General features: G+C 34.5%; 1 protein-coding gene across 2 annotated transcripts in view; it reads left to right on the top strand.

Moving 5' to 3' along the window:
* The first annotated feature begins 4,894 nt into the window (after window positions 1-4,894).
* Window positions 4,895-19,433, top strand: part of LOC127869233 (protein hinderin-like) — a 36,889-nt gene continuing 22,350 nt past the window's right edge. For both annotated transcript variants that reach the window (XM_052411612.1, XM_052411611.1), the window contains exons 1-3: window positions 4,895-4,979; window positions 17,149-17,190; window positions 18,482-18,623. In XM_052411612.1, coding sequence (XP_052267572.1) covers window positions 4,925-4,979; window positions 17,149-17,190; window positions 18,482-18,623 — 239 coding nt within the window. In that variant the 5' untranslated portion in view covers window positions 4,895-4,924. The remainder of the gene's footprint in view (window positions 4,980-17,148; window positions 17,191-18,481; window positions 18,624-19,433) is intronic.

Genomic DNA, 19,433 nt, shown 5'->3' with positions numbered 1-19,433 from the left:
CATTATGTGAGGTCACATACAAAGTTTTATACATTTGATCTGCGATTCAACTCATTTTTGCTCCTTTAGTATTTTGTACTGGTTGACGTTTGTGTGCAAATTCTACATGAATTTGTGTTTACCATAGACATTGAAATACAACGTTATACATGTATATGAGCCGCCCCCTGTGAAAAAGGGTTATAATACAATTAAGTGAACTATCGTCATAGATTAGCCTGTGCAGTCCGCACAGGTTAATCAGGGTCGACACTTTCCGTCTAAACTGGATTTTTGCTAAGAAGAGACTTTCTACACATTAATGTTCGCAGCCTTTTACCAAAACTTCATGAAATTGATTCACTAGCCAAGAAAAGTAGGGCTGCAATCATATCTATTTCTGAAACATGGCTGGACTCATCTGTTCCAGATTCTGAAATTTCCATCGAAAATTATTGTATCGAGCGCAGGGATCGCAATCGACATGGAGGCGGAGTGTGCATTTTTATACGAAAAGACCTCTCCTACAATAGCCGTGATGACCTAAAACGTGAGGACCTGGAGGCGATATTTATTGAACTGTTTTTACCTAAAACGAAACCAATTTTATGTGGATGCTTGTATAGACCACCTACACAACAGAACTTTTATACCATATTAGATGAATTATGTTCATCAGACACTCACTTCTTAGAACATGAAACAATTTTGTTAGGTGATTTTAACACTGATGTATCATGTAGAAAGTCTTATCCTCTTTTACAATGTTTTAAATCTTTTGTTGATATGTTCCATTTTAAACAGCTTATTTGTAATCCAACCAGATTTGGAAATACTAGTTCTACTATTATTGATTTGATCTTAACTTCAGATAAGGACAAAATTTCACAGTCTGGTGAAATACAAACTTCTTTTAGTGACCATTTTGTAATATTTTGTACCAGGAAATCTGTTAAGTCATATATCGGTACTCATAATACTGTTAATTTAAGGTCTTTGAAAAAATACAATAAGGAGAATTTTCAAGCTAGTTTGTTATCAACTGATTGGACTCCTGTTTTGTCATGTGACAGTGCAAGTGAAGCTTGGGATATTTTTAAGAAATTGTTTATTTCTGTTATTGATAGCATAGCTCCTGTGAAACAAGTCAGATTAAAGCAAAGGACTGAACCATGGATGGACTCAGATATTTTGCAGGCTATAAATGAAAGAGATAGAGCTTTTCACAAATATAAAGTTGATAAGTCTGAAATAAGTTATAACACTTTTAAGAAATTGAGAAATTCTGTTTAAAGTCTTATTCTTAGTGCTAAGAAAAATTATTACAAAAGTACCCTAGAAGAAAACAAAAATAATTCTAATTCTCTATGGAAAATACTTAAATCCCTTGGCTTGCCTTCAAAGAAAGGTTCTTCTACTCCTAATGCAAATATATGCTTAAAAATAAATGACAGTATTTGTTTTGAAAAGAAATGTATTGCTGAGACATTTAACAGCTACTACACAACAGTTGCTTCTGAACTTGTTAAGAAACTTCCAGAAAAGGTATACACATATGGTTGTAGTTTTATTTATTCATTTTACAGTAGTAAAGGGGTTCATCCTAATAGTTATTCCTTTTCACTTGTGACTGAGAGTATAGTCTTGAAATACTTAAATTCACTTAGTATTAAAAAGGCCACTGGGTTGGATGGTATACCTTCTAGGTTTGTAAAGGATGGGTCTTCTATCATTGCTGCCCCCCTTGCTCATGTCATTAACTTGTCACTTATACAAGGGGTCGTCCCTGATGATCTTAAGTCTGCAAGAGTTGTCCCTCTTTTTAAGAAGAATGATAAGCTTTGTGTTGGTAATTACAGACCTGTCTCTATTTTAAATATCATTTCAAAGATACTTGAACGTGTTGTGTATGACCAAGTTGAAAAGTATTTCCAAGATCAAGACTTATTGTATAAATATCAGTCTGGGTTTAGGAGGGGTTATTCCACCGACACATGTCTTATTCACTTATCTGACTTCATTAGAGGTGAAAATGATAAAGGTAATGTTGTAGGCATGGTTCTTTTAGACTTACAGAAGGCTTTTGATACCGTGGACCACTCGATACTTTTAATGAAACTCCGTGCTTCTGGTCTGGGAGATGATATAACAATGTGGTTACAGTCATATTTGTCTGACAGGAAACAGCTTGTTGATGTGTCTGGCACCTTTTCGTCGTCAGAAAACATTTCCTGTGGTGTCCCACAGGGCTCCATTCTTGGTCCCTTGTTATTTTTAATCTACGTAAATGATATGTCAGCTGTTGTTAAACATAAATTACTCTTGTATGCTGATGATTCTGCCATTTTAGTTTCGGATAAAAGTATATCTACGGTTGAGAAGATGCTTAGTGATGATCTAAAGCAAGTCAGTGAATGGTTAATTGACAACAAACTGTCATTGCACCTAGGTAAGACCGAATCAATTCTGTTTGGCTCACGGCAGAAACTCAGGTCACAATCCTTTCTAAATATTTCATGTGATGGAACACCCATTTCATCTACATCATCAGTCAAGTATTTAGGGGTTACAATTGATCAAAATTTGTCTTTTACTTCTATGGCAGAGTCAGTCATCAAGAAGGCCAATGCAAGGTTAAAGTTTTTATATCGAAAAAAGGAATTTTTATCCACAGATACTAGAAGGCTTCTAGTCATGTCTTTAATTCAGTGCCACTTTGACTTCAGTTGCTCTGTTTGGTACACTGGTTTAACTCAAATGTTAAAAAACAAGTTACAGGTCACCCAAAATAAACTTATCAGGTTCATATTAAATTTACATCCTAGGTCTCACATTGGTAAAGAACATTTTACTAGACTTAACTGGTTGCCTATTGAAAGTCGAGTAAACCAGATCACACTTTGTCATGTTTTTAAAATAAGCTCTAAGTTGGCTCCGCTATATATGGAAGATAATTTTACTCCAGTCAGTAATATTCACAATAAGAATACTAGGTTCAGAGTTAGAACACAGTCAGACTCTCCTAATACTGATCTAAACATGCATGATTGCAATAGGTTTGCCATTCCAAGGGTCAAGGGTTCTGGCAAAAAGTCATTTGCTTTCAATGGGTGTACTCTCTGGAACTCTCTTCCTCAGCATATCAGAGATGCCAAAAGTATTCCATCTTTTAAACACAGTGTTAGGGAGCATTTTTTAAGCCAGATAGATTTTTAATGTGCATCTTTTTAAGATTTCTTACTGTTGATTTAACTTGAATGTCAATATAGATAGATTTATTGTGTCTTATCTAGTTGCTGTATGATTATTCTTTAGCTTGGCAAATAATTTTATGTTAATTTTTAAACACTTAAATTGTGATAATTTCTTAATAATTGTCTAGTCTAGAACTTATCAGAATATATTCTATGCATTTAGGTTAGTGTAACTTAAATATGTCACATGTCTTTCATTATTATTCACTGTGATATTACTATATACTGTGATATAAAACGTTGTCTCCTATGTCATACAATATTATAACTAAAGGACCACAATGGAAATAAGGGTTTAATTGCAAACCCTTTATTGTGCAATCCTTAACGTATAATGTTGATTGACATGGCTTTGTTTATACATGCAGGTTGTTTTTTATTACTTATTGTGTGTATATAACATGCTGCCATGTAAATCTATGCATTTTATGTTGAAATAAATCTATCTATCTATCTATCTATCTATCTATATAATAAAAATATCACAAACGCGGAAAGTGTCGTCCCTGATAAGCCTGTGCGGACTAATCTGGGACGATACTATTCGCACATACATTAAACCCCATTTTCACAGAGCGCGGCTCATACGTTTTCGTTATAACGTTATGAACATTGACTGACCAAGATTCTTTACATTTACAAGATTTTAAGCAATACAGTCGTGTTTAGGTTGGCGTGATAGTTATATTTCGGGTAAAAGTGTGCATATCAAGTACTTATATATATATATATTTTACCACTAAAGATACTCACTTGAAACTTCACACACGACTTCGAGATCCTCTAGCGAGCTCACGGACCAAGAACAAATAACTTTGACCTGCGATTTAGAAAAAAATATGCCTTCTGTTGTATCTAACTGACATGCAGATCTAGCAGGCGGCAGCATTTGGGGCCAGGCGGGTCGAGGTCAAGCGTAATGTTGCTAAAAGATGTTTGCGTCCTATAACTTTTTTTTTTATATTTAAACACATCTAGATTATGACTGATGAGCATGATCATGCTACAAAAGGCCTCTGACGTCGTTTGATGGCCAGAAAAACGAGTGATGGCTCTTCCGCTCCAGGCCAACAACCAACGTGCAGTTGATATTCATCTACACGCGTTGGCCCGTCCAGCCCAGAGACAGTGTTTGACTAGCACTGGAGGTTCGCAAGTTCTTGGAAAAATAACAAAGCACCACATATCAATTTGTACTATTTAAGGTATTATTATTATTAATTTCATTTAATTAACTTTACATTACAGTTATCCCTCTGCTCGAATAACGTGTTTAATACTCGTTTAATGTATAGGATTTATTACAACGCCATGCGATTAAACTTTAACTTTTCGCAGTTTTTTTTTAAATTATAATCAAAATTAAAATTTTATCATATTTTGCATGAGTTTAAGTTTAGATTTCCTTCTTATGTTATGCTTATCAGTGTTTTATAGTACACACTTTATTTTTTTATGAATGGTTTACGAACAAATACTGTTTATATATTTAATTTAAAAAAACCTCTACATTCGAATACAGAAACAATAATACATTACTCGACCATCATAACTGTATACTTGCGACAGGATAATATAGAGCGTTGCTCGGAACTACTAATACATCACTGAGCGGATGTTTGCAAACTGCGAATGGCAAGTCGCCGCTTAGCTGCTATTTTAACAACTTGTATATTTTTCAATTGCCAACAATGGCGGAGAAATCAAAATATCGAACAGAAAGTTCAGTTTACTGGACAAATATAGGTATACTACGATCTAAACTTTTGCGATATGATCCCATATAACGAGCATTATTTGCATGCAGTGCTTTTTGTTTGTTGCCAAGCATCGCACTTAATTGAAAAGCAGGGAAATTCGAATTTGAACACGTCACTTCAAGTTTGAGCATGTTATCATTAAATTACAGTTTAAACTTCACTACTCATTTGTAAATTTATGATGTTTGACTTGCTTACCGAACATCATCAGTTTTTACTTGATAGTTTTCAATGTGGTTTTGGAGTGAGACCTATTTGACATGCATAATTAAACTTTCATCCTTTAGGACATGTCACTTTCTGAATGATCAGAAGTGGGTGGAGTAATGTAAAACAATAATTCCTTATATTAACATTCTATATAAAGTTTGAAACAATGTGCACAATTAAAATAATATATACTTCAGTGATACATAAACCATTTCTAATGAAATCTTTCAAAAAGAGTAAATAATCACATGTTTTCACCTTATAAACCACTTCCTTCTTGGGCATTGTAAGTCAGAGCTCCAGATAATGGTTTGTGAAATTAGTAACGGTACTGCCACTGACAGAAAGAAAAGGAGTAACGCTGAAAATCAATTAGCAGCTCAGCGATTTTTTTTGTCCAATTGGGAAAAGTACCCGTACCGGTCCAATTGGGAAAAATTGAGTCGTGAAAACCCTCAAATTGGGAAAAATCGAGTCGTGAAGCCCTCAAATTGGGAAATTGGTGTATTTGATTTTATGCTCCCAAATACTTAAAAATTGATAACTAAGTGTTTTCAAGCTGTCAATATTATATTTACCTAGGTTCAAACCATAGAGCTGCTGCACAGGGAAACTATAACAAAATATTGCATTTTCCAAAAAAAAAAAACTTTTTTTTTGTTTACCTTAAATTGGGAATTTTTTGGCCAACAATTGGGAAATTTGTAGTTTTTTTCAAATTGGGAAAGTGCCGCTTACCGGTACTTTATAAAGAAGGAAAACAATCGCTGTACCTGTACTACCATATCCAAAATAGAGGTAGTACTGTACTACCCATGTTCTTGGATATTGAAGGGTGTATAACTGACTTTACACCATTTGCAGCAATTATAATAAATTTATTTAGCTTCTTAAACAATTACTTTATAAGGTTTTCCATTCTTAATTATGATCATTAAAACTCATGACTTAATACTATTTCTTTTATTTTCTTGACAAAAAATACCAGCCAACTAGTAAGCTAAGTAAATGAATACTAATGTCATTGTCTCATCTCAAAAGAATAATTGCTTTAGCAGTTAACTGTCAAATCATATTTGGTTTTCCAATCTTCCACAGTTTTTGTTTGGATCCGTTTCCTGTTGTGTTTTCTTATGTTTTTAGCCACCAATGCAATCAAATCGTTTAATATCGGTGCGACAATGTCTTGTTCTGGGTTTACAGATTGAATGTCAGGATGGTTAAGACGACTGTATGTAGCCATTATATGACAAAAAAGTGTGTGTTTTTTTATCCGCTTTTGGGTTTAGCCGGCCTTCCCATGCGCCCAGACATATTGTTTTTGAAGGGTTTACGAGAAATCGGAAATCACACGACAGAATAGACAATAATACCAGAACCCAGTCTACAACTTTCGGTAATTTAAATTAATGAAAAGCGACGTTAGGTTAGAGACCGACAAATCACGCTGCGCTGACGCGGATGTAGCTGTACGGCCAGATTGTTTTTGTAAATGCGTAAAAGGAAAATTAAAGTCCTAATTGTACGTCCAGTTTATAAAAATAAATGCGTAAACCTTCATGAAAAAGCCGTATTTACGGCTGTACGGCCCATAATATCTGGAGCTCTAAGTCCTTATTTTCTTTTTTTGTTCATAAATCAATTGACACCAGCTGCAACCTACACTACTGTAGAAGATGATGTTAGAGTATTATTAAATATAACACACAAGAAACACTGAAAAAATGACATAAAATTTTTGTGCAAGAAAAAAATGTAAACAACTCGCGTAAAAAAATAGTACACTTGAAAAAGTATGGTGGGCCAAAAATGATAATTTAAAAAAATAAACAGTGTTCGAAATTCGCACTAGTCCTATAGCCCGGGGCTAGTTGATCTCGTTTCGAGCTACTGAATTTCCCTAGGAAAATAAAAAATGCTCAAAAACATTATTTTCATCCATCGTTTGAACCATATCTAGCGTTTATTTAGCGCCCTATCGCATTTCCTCACCTTCCCGATTATGTTGACATGAAGTGAGTTTGAATGACGATTTGTTTGACACCGTGCCTTTTAAATGCGGATCTAAACAGGCACATGGTCTATATTGAAACGCACGCTTTCCATGCATGGAACTTTACTCTGTCAGCAACAATTACGCGCTCTTATTAAATCACGGGTTTTACATGGCATCGTGCATAGTGAATAGTGCAGATGCGTACAAAGGGACTTAAAATATTATCACGTGGCTGTAGAAAAATTGTGTAATTCAGTTCTATAAATGGACATGATGAAATATACTTGTACTGAAATTAAATTGCTACTGCATACAGGGCCCTCAATCCATTTTAGGGGAAGCGGGTCGCTACCCTCAGGAGGGTGAATTTTCGTTACGCTTTTGGATGGATTTTTTTACTTACTCTCTCATTATTACATTTCTACATGTTTGCACTATATTCATTTCTTTTACCATAATTAACTATGTTTGACAAGATTAAATTGAAATTGAATTGAGATATAATAATTTTGAGACACATCTTATTAAACAAAATATTTATTTTTTTTTATTTCAGGGGGAATTTTTACTCTCAAAACATTTTTGGAAATGATGGAAAATTCTGCACAATTGACGAAGTAGTGGCTGTTCAAAGCAATGCACCCTATTTTGTGTTCATTTTAAGTTGAAAACCTTTTTATATAATATTTGATTGTGAATTTTATGCCCCCTTTCGAAGAAAAGGGGGTATATAGTTTTCGCACTGTCCGTCTGTAAGTCCGTCCGTCAGTCTGTCTGTCACACTTTTCGTGTCCGCTCTCTAATTCAAATAGTTTTCATCCGATCTTTACCAAACTTGGTCAGAAGTTGTATCTAGACAATATCTAGGTCAAGCTTGAATATGGGTCATTCAGGGTAAAAAACTAGGTCACTGGGTCACTTAGTGCATTTCAAGGTTTAAGCATGGTGTCCGCTCTCTAATTGAAGTAGTTTTCATCTGACAAGGGTTTTTCTGCCTATTTTGGGAAAAGGATCTAGTCTGACCAAATTGGGAATTTTTTATCAACAAAATTGGCCATTTTGGGAATTTTTGCTTCGATGAAACTGCTCATTTGGGAAAAGATTGTGAATTTATCATGCTTAAATAATTCAGTGGTTTAATAAATAAATTTGTTTTTATTTGTTATTTTGTCTTCTTTATATAAACAGATGCAATATTTGGCATGTTCAACGTTTATTCAAGTACTGCAGTTTTGTTTTTCAGTTACAGTTACACTCTGAGAAAAGAACTGTACGGTCAGAACCTTATAGCAGATATTTTTGACCAAAACAAACACTGGTTAGTCACATAAGTTATAAGACACTTTATTCTTAAAAAAAAAAATTTTTTTTTTTTTTTTTTTTTGGAAGTTGGGAATTTTTTGCATAATTTCGGTTTGGGATCGGGTCCTCTTGCTTTGAGAGTGCCTCCCTTTTCCGGAGGCACAGACAGTGCTGAAAAATCATTGTCTGATCCTTACAAAACTTGGTCAGAGGTTGTATCAAGACAATATCTAGGTCAAGTTCGAATATGGGTCATGCCGGGTCAAAAACTAGGTCACTGGGTCACTTAGTGCATTTCAAGGATTTAGCATGGTGTCCGCTCTCTAGTTTATGTGGCTTTCTGATTTATTTAGATATTCTAAGACATTTTTATGCCCCCAAAGGAGGGCATATAGTGATCGGACTGTCCGTTTGTGTGTCCGTCCGTCACACTTTGCGTTTAGATTTCGCAAAATGCTCATAACTTCTATGTCGCTTTAGATAGCAATTGCATATTTGGCATGCATGTGTATATGGATAAAGCCTTTCCATACACACACAAGTTTTGACCCCTGTGACCTTGATCTTGAACTTAGGGTCCACGTTTAGGTTCGAAATCTGCGTTTAGGATTCGAAAAAAAGCTCATAACTTCTTCCAAGCGTTTATTGGGGGCATAAGTCATCCTATGGTGACAGCTCTTTTTTTTATAGAGAGGTTGATTTTTTGTTATAATTTGATTATTTTTCACTCAATATGATGATTTTACTAATTATTATATTAGCCACACACTGACCACCTGTGAAACAGCACTTATATTAAATTATGATGAATAAACAAAGATCTGACATGCCATTCAATGTAACAATCAATAACGTATAGAAGTCTGAACAATATAAATATAAGTCTTTCACATGGGTTGATTAGCAAAATATGAACTTTCAGGTGACCTACAGAGAAATAAAAATATGGCAATGAGACATTCCAGCAAACTCAACCCATCAAAAGTAACCTCTTACTTGGCGTTAGACCTACAGTGCTCCACCTGGGCCTAAATGGAAGGGCGCCCACCCTGCCTTTCTGAGGCCCCGCCCTTTATTAATGATTTTTTTTTTTTTTTACATATAATAATTTATAAATCTCTTATTACATTGAACTTAGTTTATTGCTCATTGTAGACATTTTATTTGAATGGTTTAATAATAATGGGAATAATATATTCTCGCAATCATTAATAAATATATAAATTAATATGCAACAGGGAGCATTTGAGATACACCGAAGTGCTCGAAAGTGCCCTTTCGACAAAATACTGCGAGTCGAAAGTGCCCTTTTGACAAAACAGCCCTCCCTGTCCTATTCAAATCCTAGCTGGAGCACTGGACCTTTGATAATCAGGATAATTTTAAGGCATTTTTTATTGGCCTGATATTTTCCCTATAGTGCCCCTACTATATACAAAACTGAAATCTACTTTCCCGAAATTTTCACAAGCCCATGGCTGTTGGGGGTAGAGGCTACATTGGAGTGGTTAACATTTAGACTGATATTACTTGAAGGAAAGGTCCACTATACCCTTTTTATGTCCCCCACTATAGTAGTGGGGGACATATTGTTTTTGCCCTGTCTGTTGGTCTGTTTGCGCCAACTTTAACATTTTGCAATAACTTTTGCTATATTGAAGATAGCAACTTCATATTTGGCATGCATGTGTATCTCATTAAGCTGCACATTTTGAGTGGTGAAAGGTCAAGGTCATCCTTCAAGGTCAGAGGTCAAATATATGTGGCCAAAATCGCTTATTTTATGAATACTTTTGCAATATTGAAGATAGCAACTTGATATTTGGCATGCATGATTATCTCATGGAGCTGCACATTTTGAGTGGTGAAAGGTCAAGGTCAAGGTCATGCTTCAAGGTCAGAGGTCAAATATATGTGGCCCAAATCGCTTATTTTATAAATACTTTTGCAATATTGAAGATAGCAACTTTATATTTGGCATGCATGTGCATCTCATGGAGCTGCACATTTTGAGTGGTGAAAGGTCAAGGTCAAGGTCATCCTTCAAGGTCAGAGGTCAAATATATGTGGCCCAAATCGCTTATTTTATGAATACTTTTGCAATATTGAAGATAGCAACTTGATATTTGGCATGCATGTGTATCTCATGGAGCTGCACATTTTGAGTGCTGAAAGGTCAAGGTCATCCTTCACAAGGTCAAGGTCATCCTTCAAAGTCAAACGTCATATAGGGGGACATTGTATTTCACAAACACATCTTGTTCTTAAACTCTGTACCATCTGGACTTGCCATAAGTTGCCATGGCTACTTGTTATTAATAAAATCACAGCAGCAGACTGTTTGGCTGCAAAATCTTTACTAGAAAACTTTACATGTACGCCGACTCGGTCAAGTTTTAGATTTTAAGTTCAAAGTTAGTGCAATTTATGTGAAAACTTGGACAACTACAATGTAGTTTCACTGTATTTCTTACGCCGCAATCAGCCAGTGCCTTTCCCTACCTTAAAGCAAAGTTTAACATAAGATTGACTCTAGCCAATGAAAACACACATTATACTGTGACAAAGTAAACCTGTTCTTCTAGATGATGTAATTGTCATTTAGCTTTATAAATGTCTTTAGGGCTAAACAAAATAATGTTGTGGTTCTTGTAACATTGCCAAAATGTCTAGGTAGGGTAGGTCGATTTTTTATTTTTTTATTTATTTTTTTCTCCAGACAAGATGCCTGTTTTTAAAAGTCATTTGATGCTGATTGTTTTCACATAAAACCTCTATGTACACCACCATAGAAAAGTGTTCCCATTATTGTGTAGTGATCTTCTTTGTATATTTATCATTTTAACAACTTCTTTTTCCAGCCAGGTGAGATTCAACCTATGATAAAAACCAACAGAACAACCACCATGATTCTGGTTAACGCCCGAAAACTAAGTTAATACTGGTGTATGAACGTAATGAATGCAACTTGCTTAAAGAATTTATCAATGTTATTAAAGCACGTAATTGAAAGTTAAAAAATCACTGTTTTACCCCACTTACCGTCACGATCGCATGAAACTTACCCAGTGCTGGGAGTGGGGTATACGCTGCACCCTCCATACACTATTTCTATTACATTTGTAGAGTAAAATGACGTTATTTTGGGCAATATGACTCATCAAGAAAAACAGTAATGTCGTCAATGATAATGACATTTAAAAAAAAAATGTTTTACCCTTTCCCGCAAAGATACACATCCCGTCTCAATCGATTACGTATCAACAATACTTTCTATCTATTACTGCATATACTTACTACTTTTCCCGTCGCTACTCATTACCCGATAATCCCGTATATTTCATTTGTAAAGCCAATTCTGGTAAATACGATCAAATAAATTTTGGCATTTGTTACTATTTAAAGATGTGATGAAATAACGTCCAATTGGGGCAGGTTTTTATGTCCCCCACTATAGTAGTGGGGGACATATTGTTGCCCTGTCTGTTGGTTGGTTGGTTAGTCTGTTGGTTGGTTGGTTGGTTGGTCTGTTTGCGCCAACTTTAACATTTTGCAATAACTTTTGCTATATTGAATATAGCAACTTGATATTTGGCATGCATGTGTATCTCATGGAGCTGCACATTTTGAGTGGTGAAAGGTCAAGGTCATCCTTCAAGGTCAGAGGTCAAATATATGTGGCCAAAATTGCTCATTTTCTGAATACTTCTGCAATATTGAAGATAGCAACTTGATATTTGGCATGCATGTGTATCTCATGGAGCTGCACATTTTGAGTGGTGAAAGGTCAAGGTCAAGAACATCCTTCAAGGTCAGAGGTCAAATATATGTGGCCCAAATAGCTTATTTTATGAATACTTTTGCAATATTGAAGATAGCAACTTGATATTTGGCATGCATGTGTATCTCATGGAGCTGCACATTTTGAGTGGTGAAAGGTCATGGTCAAGGTCATCCTTCAAGGTCAGAGGTCAAATATATGTGACCCAAATCGCTTATTTTATGAATACTTTTGCAATATTGAAGATAGCAACTTGATATTTGGAATGCATGTGTATCTCATGGAGCTGCACATTTTGAGTGGTGAAAGGTCAAGGTCGTTCTTCAAGGTCAAATATATTGGTCAAAATTGCTCATGTGATGTCACTTCTGCAATATTGAAGCTAGCAATTTTATATTTGAAATGCATGTGTATCTCATGGAGCTGCACATTTTGAGTGGTGAAGGGTCAAGGTCAAGGTCATCCTTCAAGGTCAAATGTTATATAGGGGGACATTGTGTTTCACAAACACATCTTGTTTACCACTAAACACGCGTAAATTGCCTGACGTGATGCTCATTTTTTATACAACACAAAATACATCCACACTTTCAATGCGACGTTCTACATGTCTGCATACTTTTCGCGCACTTATGGAGACAAAGGATAAAGCACTGTTTATTTGACGCTAGAATTTGTTAAAGTCGCGTTAGCATTTAAATTCGGAAGCGTCTTTCGGATTACAAATTGAATATGCTCATTTGAGAATATTAACGAAACATTTACAGTTGTGCGTAATTAATTCAAAGATAATTTGTTAAAGAGCATTACGTGTCGAATAAATGTTTTGACCGTATAATGCACGAAATGCACAATATCCATGAGGATTTCACCTGGTTGCCATCATCTGTCTTCTAAGTAACAAGCCGAGATTTCATGGTGGTGGTGTACACTGAAGGGACCGATGAGTGTGCTAGATAACAAAGCCAACAAACTGCCATAAAATCACACACTTATGAAAGCTACGTCACTCGATGTCTGCATGATTTTACTGCAGGTACAGGTATGACCGATTACGAGTGTTGTCGCTCATTCAAAGCGTGCGCTCTCATTGGCCAATTACAATAACGATCCGCCTTAAGGCGGGCTTTAGGTGGTAAAAGAGATACATGACGTGATTGACAGAGGATCATAAATTGGCTCTAACAGTTTTCAGCTAAGTCGATATCGCTTTGATATTTATCCTACCGGAAAACGATAAAAAAAGTTTAGGGTCGGCACGGTCAATAAAAACTTTAGGGTCGGCGCATTTTCCTAGGTAGGGTCGGGTGACTGGAACCACAACATTTATTTTTTTAGGACTTATGCACAGCACATGACCAATCTTAAAAAAAAGAACATCGTTTACTCTTATAATTGTTATCGTCACTAATAATAATTATTAAGATTTATATATTTTTATGTCTTTAGATACATTTAAACATTACAATAATTTACCAAGGGATAAGAACAATTACAGACCATTATAGCATCAATTCATAAGCATAAACACACTTTAATTGCCATGGATTATTGCTTAAAACTATATAATGTTATATCCATGTATAATAATGTTACAGTTTAAACATGTACAGTCTTCGAAATTAGCTTTGAAAAGTTACATGCCAGTCGGGCCAGTTACTTTAGAATTTTTACATGCCAAACATATTTTGTACATGTCCGAACTTTTAAACCAAAAATATAACAAATCACAACATTTTAGCACTTAAACGCTACACATAGTAAAGCAGAACATTTGTTTCAATAGTAGTGAATACAATGACATCTAATCAGTCACTAGAATAAGGACGGTCGATCGTTACACCAGTGCTCTTGAAAAGAGCGTTCTCTGGTGTCCTCGTACCGTTTCATGGCAGCAATTGCTTTCTCTTTCTCTAAATCATTGTCAATTTTCTATTTTGGATGTGCTTTACTAGGCATAGCCCTATGAACATACCTTAGATACTGCATAGCCACTTTGTCGACAATGACATTTGTTGACATTGACGAAAACAGAAGCGTATTACTTGATTGAAATAATAAATTCAAAAAGCATCTACTCAATTAATTTCTGGAGAAACTATCAATAATAACCGAATGTGACAGAAATGCATCGGTCAAAAACAATAATGATGACAAGCGCAAGCAGGTGCGTGTTTGCATGTTAAACCAATCAAATTTCATTGTTTTACAACTTCCGGCATAGTGTTTAAGCGCAAAATTAAAAAATATATATGCAAATATCAAGAACTTACAATATTTTTTTTTATAAACTGTCAATTGGCTTCAATAATTTACATGCCTGGTGGGCTACAAACATGAATTTTTTATGTGCCCAGCAGTAATTTTACTCGCCACAGGCAATCGGGCGTGTGCTAATTTCGAAGACTGCATGTATATCATTTCAAACAACAGGTTTTTTATGCTCCCCATATATATATATATGGGGAGTATATAGTTGCCAGTTTGTATTTCCGTACTTCCTTCCGTCACACTTTTGTCACAGTTTCTCATAGCGCCTTCAATATTTTACCGATCTTTTACATATTGGGCATGTGCATGTAGGTACCTTGCATAGACCTCTACCTTTTGATGAGGGTTGACGTCACTGGGGTCAAGGTCAAGGTCATTGAGGCTAATAATTAGATTTTCCGTGACACTTTTGTAACAGTTTCTCATAGCACCTTCAATACTTTACCGATCTCTTAAATATTTGGCTTGTACATGTAGGTACCTTACATAGACCTCTACCTTTTGATGAGGTTTGACATCACTGGGGTCAAGGTCATCGAGGCTAATAATAGATTTTCTCAATGTCACACATTTTTTTCCACAAAATTAACCCATATATTGACAAAGCATAATTGGGGAGCATCCATCAGTTTTACTGATATCCTTGTTTCAGCTTTTTGGGAAGATAGCCCATGGCTTTGATTTTGGGTTTTTTATTGTCATTTTCAAGAAATTGGGAAAATAAATGGGATATAAAACTACATGAAAGAGTTCAACATGTTTAATCACAAACACCATCATGATCAACAGTTTTCCCATAATAAGCTCACACAAAGTCTTCAGTCACAAACTTATTTCCCTAGTTTTTAGGTTTTTCAACATGCTTAATATCAGTCAGCACTTTGCTTTCGGAAATCAACAATCACAATGCAAAATACTCACTTGATATTAAATTACTATCATTAACAATGGAAGGAGTTTCAATAGGAGGACTTGCACTTGATGAAGATGTTAGTTATCCTCCGCCGTAGGCGGAGGGATATTGTTTTGGCGTTGTCTGTCTTTCAGTCCGTCCGTCTTTCCGTCTGTCCTGAGCCATATCTTAGAAGTGTTTTGGCGGATTTCATTGAAACTTGGTATGAGTAGATATATGGATAACAGGATGATGCACGCCAAATGGCATTGTACGACATCGGTTAATAACGGAGTTATGGCCCTTTTTATCTTGAAAAATGCTGTTTTTGTGTGTCTGGAGCCATATCTTGAAAGTTCTTTGGCAGATTTTATTGAAACTTGGTATGAGTATATATGTATATATATATATATATATATAAGATGATGCACGCCAAATGGCATTGTGCACCATCTGTTAATAACAGAGTTATGGCCCTTGTTTTATTTTGTCAATTATCAATTCAACGATTTTGCTTGTTTATTTAATGACGCTTGCTTAAAAAAAATAACCGGTTTTTGTTAGGCCAGGTTTTTGCTTAAGAATCCTTTTCATGACGACATAATGTTTTTAATTGTTCAACATCGTTGTTTTCAATTCAGCTGAATCACAAAACACTTGAATTGCATTGCAAATATAATAAGCGTCTGAGCAACAGGGAGAATATTGTGCACACAAATAATGGCGACGTTATCTAAGTCAAGGTTTAGTCTAAAACCTATACAAGACCGGATCGGACCATGCTTTGTTAAAAAGCGAAACAGCTGATGCTATTAGTTTTTTTTGCAGATTGGGAACTTTTAGCAAATTTTGGGAAAAAAGTATACTTTTAACGATTGGGAATATAGCTGAATGTCAGCTATAAAAAGGGGCCAAAATAAACCTGTACAATGAATTCAAAATCTGAAGTAACTTAAACACGAGGCAATACTCATGTGACAGTTAGTGTTTAGACATTCTGCAATCAATTTGTTTCATGTAATTATGCATACTCAGAATGACTCCATTCACCAGTATCAGAATTCAATCAACACCCGAGTTTTTGTGCAGTGGGCTATCAATAAAACGTTGTTTATGTAAACATCTACAAATTTTATGTTTTCATTTTATGGAGAATTTGTTGTACAGCTGCTGTATTTGTTCATTAAATTAATTGAAATCAGACAAATATATGCACTACATGTATCTACAATCAGGTTACTTTATTTGTTGAAATTAATGAAATTTAAGAAAATAAAAACTGTTTTTTTTATACATAAATGGACCTTGTCCAATGAGACTTTGCCATATATATATGTCTCATCTCATATTCAATGTCTCCTTTATTAAACAAGTTTGCATCTGCATTATCTTAGTAATGCAATTTCAGCAGCAAGCTTTTATATGTTCATTGTCAAGGTAAATTGTCAACATCAAACATATTTTTAGTTTAAGTTCAGAAATAAATGTATTTTTAATTTAACTTAAAAACAGTTGACTAATAGAGTTTTAACAACAAATCAATACAACTTTTCTACCGAAAATTCTTCTGCTGAAGTTAATATCAAAGGAGACGAATTTAATTTTGGGAATTCTGCAAAAATAGTTCTGATGTTGAAATGTTTAATCTCATGTGATAATTATATTAATAGTAGTTGAAGTTCTTATTTATTATTTTTTTGCAGCAAAAAATTCTGCAGATGAAGATTCAGATGCTTTTATACCAGGTATGTATAAGCATTTATTGAATCACAGAATAAAACAACAGGTGCATTCATCACACAAGGATGTTAATAAACTTTTATTTACTCTGCATGATAGCCATGCAGCAAAACTTAATAAGTTATGCAACAATAATTGCTGAAATCCTCGTTCACTTTAATAAGCTATGCTTCTTGATTGACTTGGTGGGAGAATAAGTTAAGAAAATTTCAAATTAATTATAAGGATAATTGGGAGATTGATTGTTACCAATATTGTCAATAAGTAATCTGACTACATGTGTATAAATATCTTACCCGGTATATAGTTGATGTTCTGGTATGATAAACTCATAAAATTATTGAGTAATGTACTCTTTTTTAATCGGATTATAAATATCACAAACAGTGACATTCCTTTATTATAAACTCATGGGAATGTTGCAAAATTATCCCCCGCCATAGGCAGAGGGATGTTTTAGCGTTGTCTGTCCGTCTTTCCGTCCATCACAAGCCATATCTTGGAAGTGCTTTATCGGATTTCATTGAAACTTGGTATGAGTATGTATATGGATAAGAGAATGATGCATGCCAAATGGCATTGTACACCATCAGTTAATAACAGAATTATGGCCCTTTGTATCTTGAAAAAATGCTTTTTTTGTGTGTCCGGAGCCATATCTTGGAAGAGCTTTTGCGGATTTCATTGAAACTTGGTATGAGTATATATATATATATATATGGATAAGAGGATGATGCATGCCAAATGGCATTGTACGTCATCTGTTAATAATGGAGTTATGGCCCTTTGTATCTTGGAAATATGCTTTTTTGAGTGTCAAATATAATACTTTGTGTCCAGAAGCATATTGGCGGGGGATATCAATTCAACGAATTTGCTTGTTTTCTCCAAAAAGCAGACACCACTCTTTAAAATCTTTTTCATTGGCATTAAGCTCTGAATTTTGCCAATAAATTTTGGGCAGATGTGATCATGATCATGTCCTCAAATAATCTCCTTGTACCTTATATTATTTACTTAAAACTTCTAATGCTAATCTTATCTGTAATATAAACTGTATATTACAGAGTTCAAACAATTCAATTATGTTTTAAATGAAACGAGATCATTATTAATTAAATGGAAAACACTACAAGAGATGAGATATCATAATCAATTAAAGTGAAATTAAACAAATGTCCTCAAAGTTCATGCAGTGTTAAGTATATGTACTATTTAAACTATTATATTTATTTATTATAGTGTGAAATATTTACAAAATATTGATAATGTTAGTTACATATTTTGTGTATACAGGGCTTTCCTCGGCTGGCAATCGGCGACCAGGTCGGGTAAAAGGTCGCAAAACAAGGGAGGTCAAGGCCAAAGTTCCAATTAAACAGCCACTGTCAATTCTGGAGACAGTAACCAATGATACTGATGGAAAGGATGATAACAAGTACCAGTATCGTTCCTGTCTATTTATTGCTCAATAGAAAACTGCAATATTCTGGTTACATGTATCTCAGTCCATTGCTTAAGAATTCACCAAAATAAATAAATATATATATATATATATATATATATATATATATATATATATATATTGAATCCGGCAAATAATTAGCTGGGCAATTGTTGTTTTTTAATGAACTTCATTAGCTTTAAAACAAAATAATATTTTTTGTTTTTCTGTAGGTGTTTTAGGAAAAGCGGTTAGATTTTGTTAACAAAATCTCACGTTGGCAAAACATTACACATTTGTTAAATAACACAACTCAAGTAGATGTAAGTATGAACTTAAAGCCTTGAATAAAAATTTGACCCTACATTTATATACTTTTATATATATATATATAAAGGCATCAAGGATCAACACATGTCATATTTCAAAATCTACAGAAATTGCAGATCCAATATTTATTTACTGAACACAACATTAAACAACTACAAGTTATTTAGATACTACTTTGAGTTTTACTGAAAAATTTAATTATTTTCTGCAATTGATACGGGAGCTTTATTTTATTTTTGTTACTCAGGTCCAGTATTTCTTTCTTCAGTTGTTAATTAACAGTTTTACACCGGTTATGTTGTACTTGTTTATCCCTCCCCAAAGGTTGAGGGATATAGAATTGGCATCTTTGTCAGTCTGTCTATCACAAAATTTATTTTTGGCGGGTTATATCAATGAAAAATTTGCTTGTTTCTTGAACATTGAGCAAGTATCATGTTCAAATAGATAAACAAACATTAATCATTCAGGTGG

Source organism: Dreissena polymorpha, chromosome 2, assembly GCF_020536995.1.
Source record: "Dreissena polymorpha isolate Duluth1 chromosome 2, UMN_Dpol_1.0, whole genome shotgun sequence".
In the NCBI taxonomy this organism is placed as follows: domain Eukaryota; kingdom Metazoa; phylum Mollusca; class Bivalvia; order Myida; family Dreissenidae; genus Dreissena; species Dreissena polymorpha.
The sequence above is the reverse complement of the archived record's forward strand: the minus strand, read 5'-3'. Positions and strand labels throughout refer to the sequence as shown.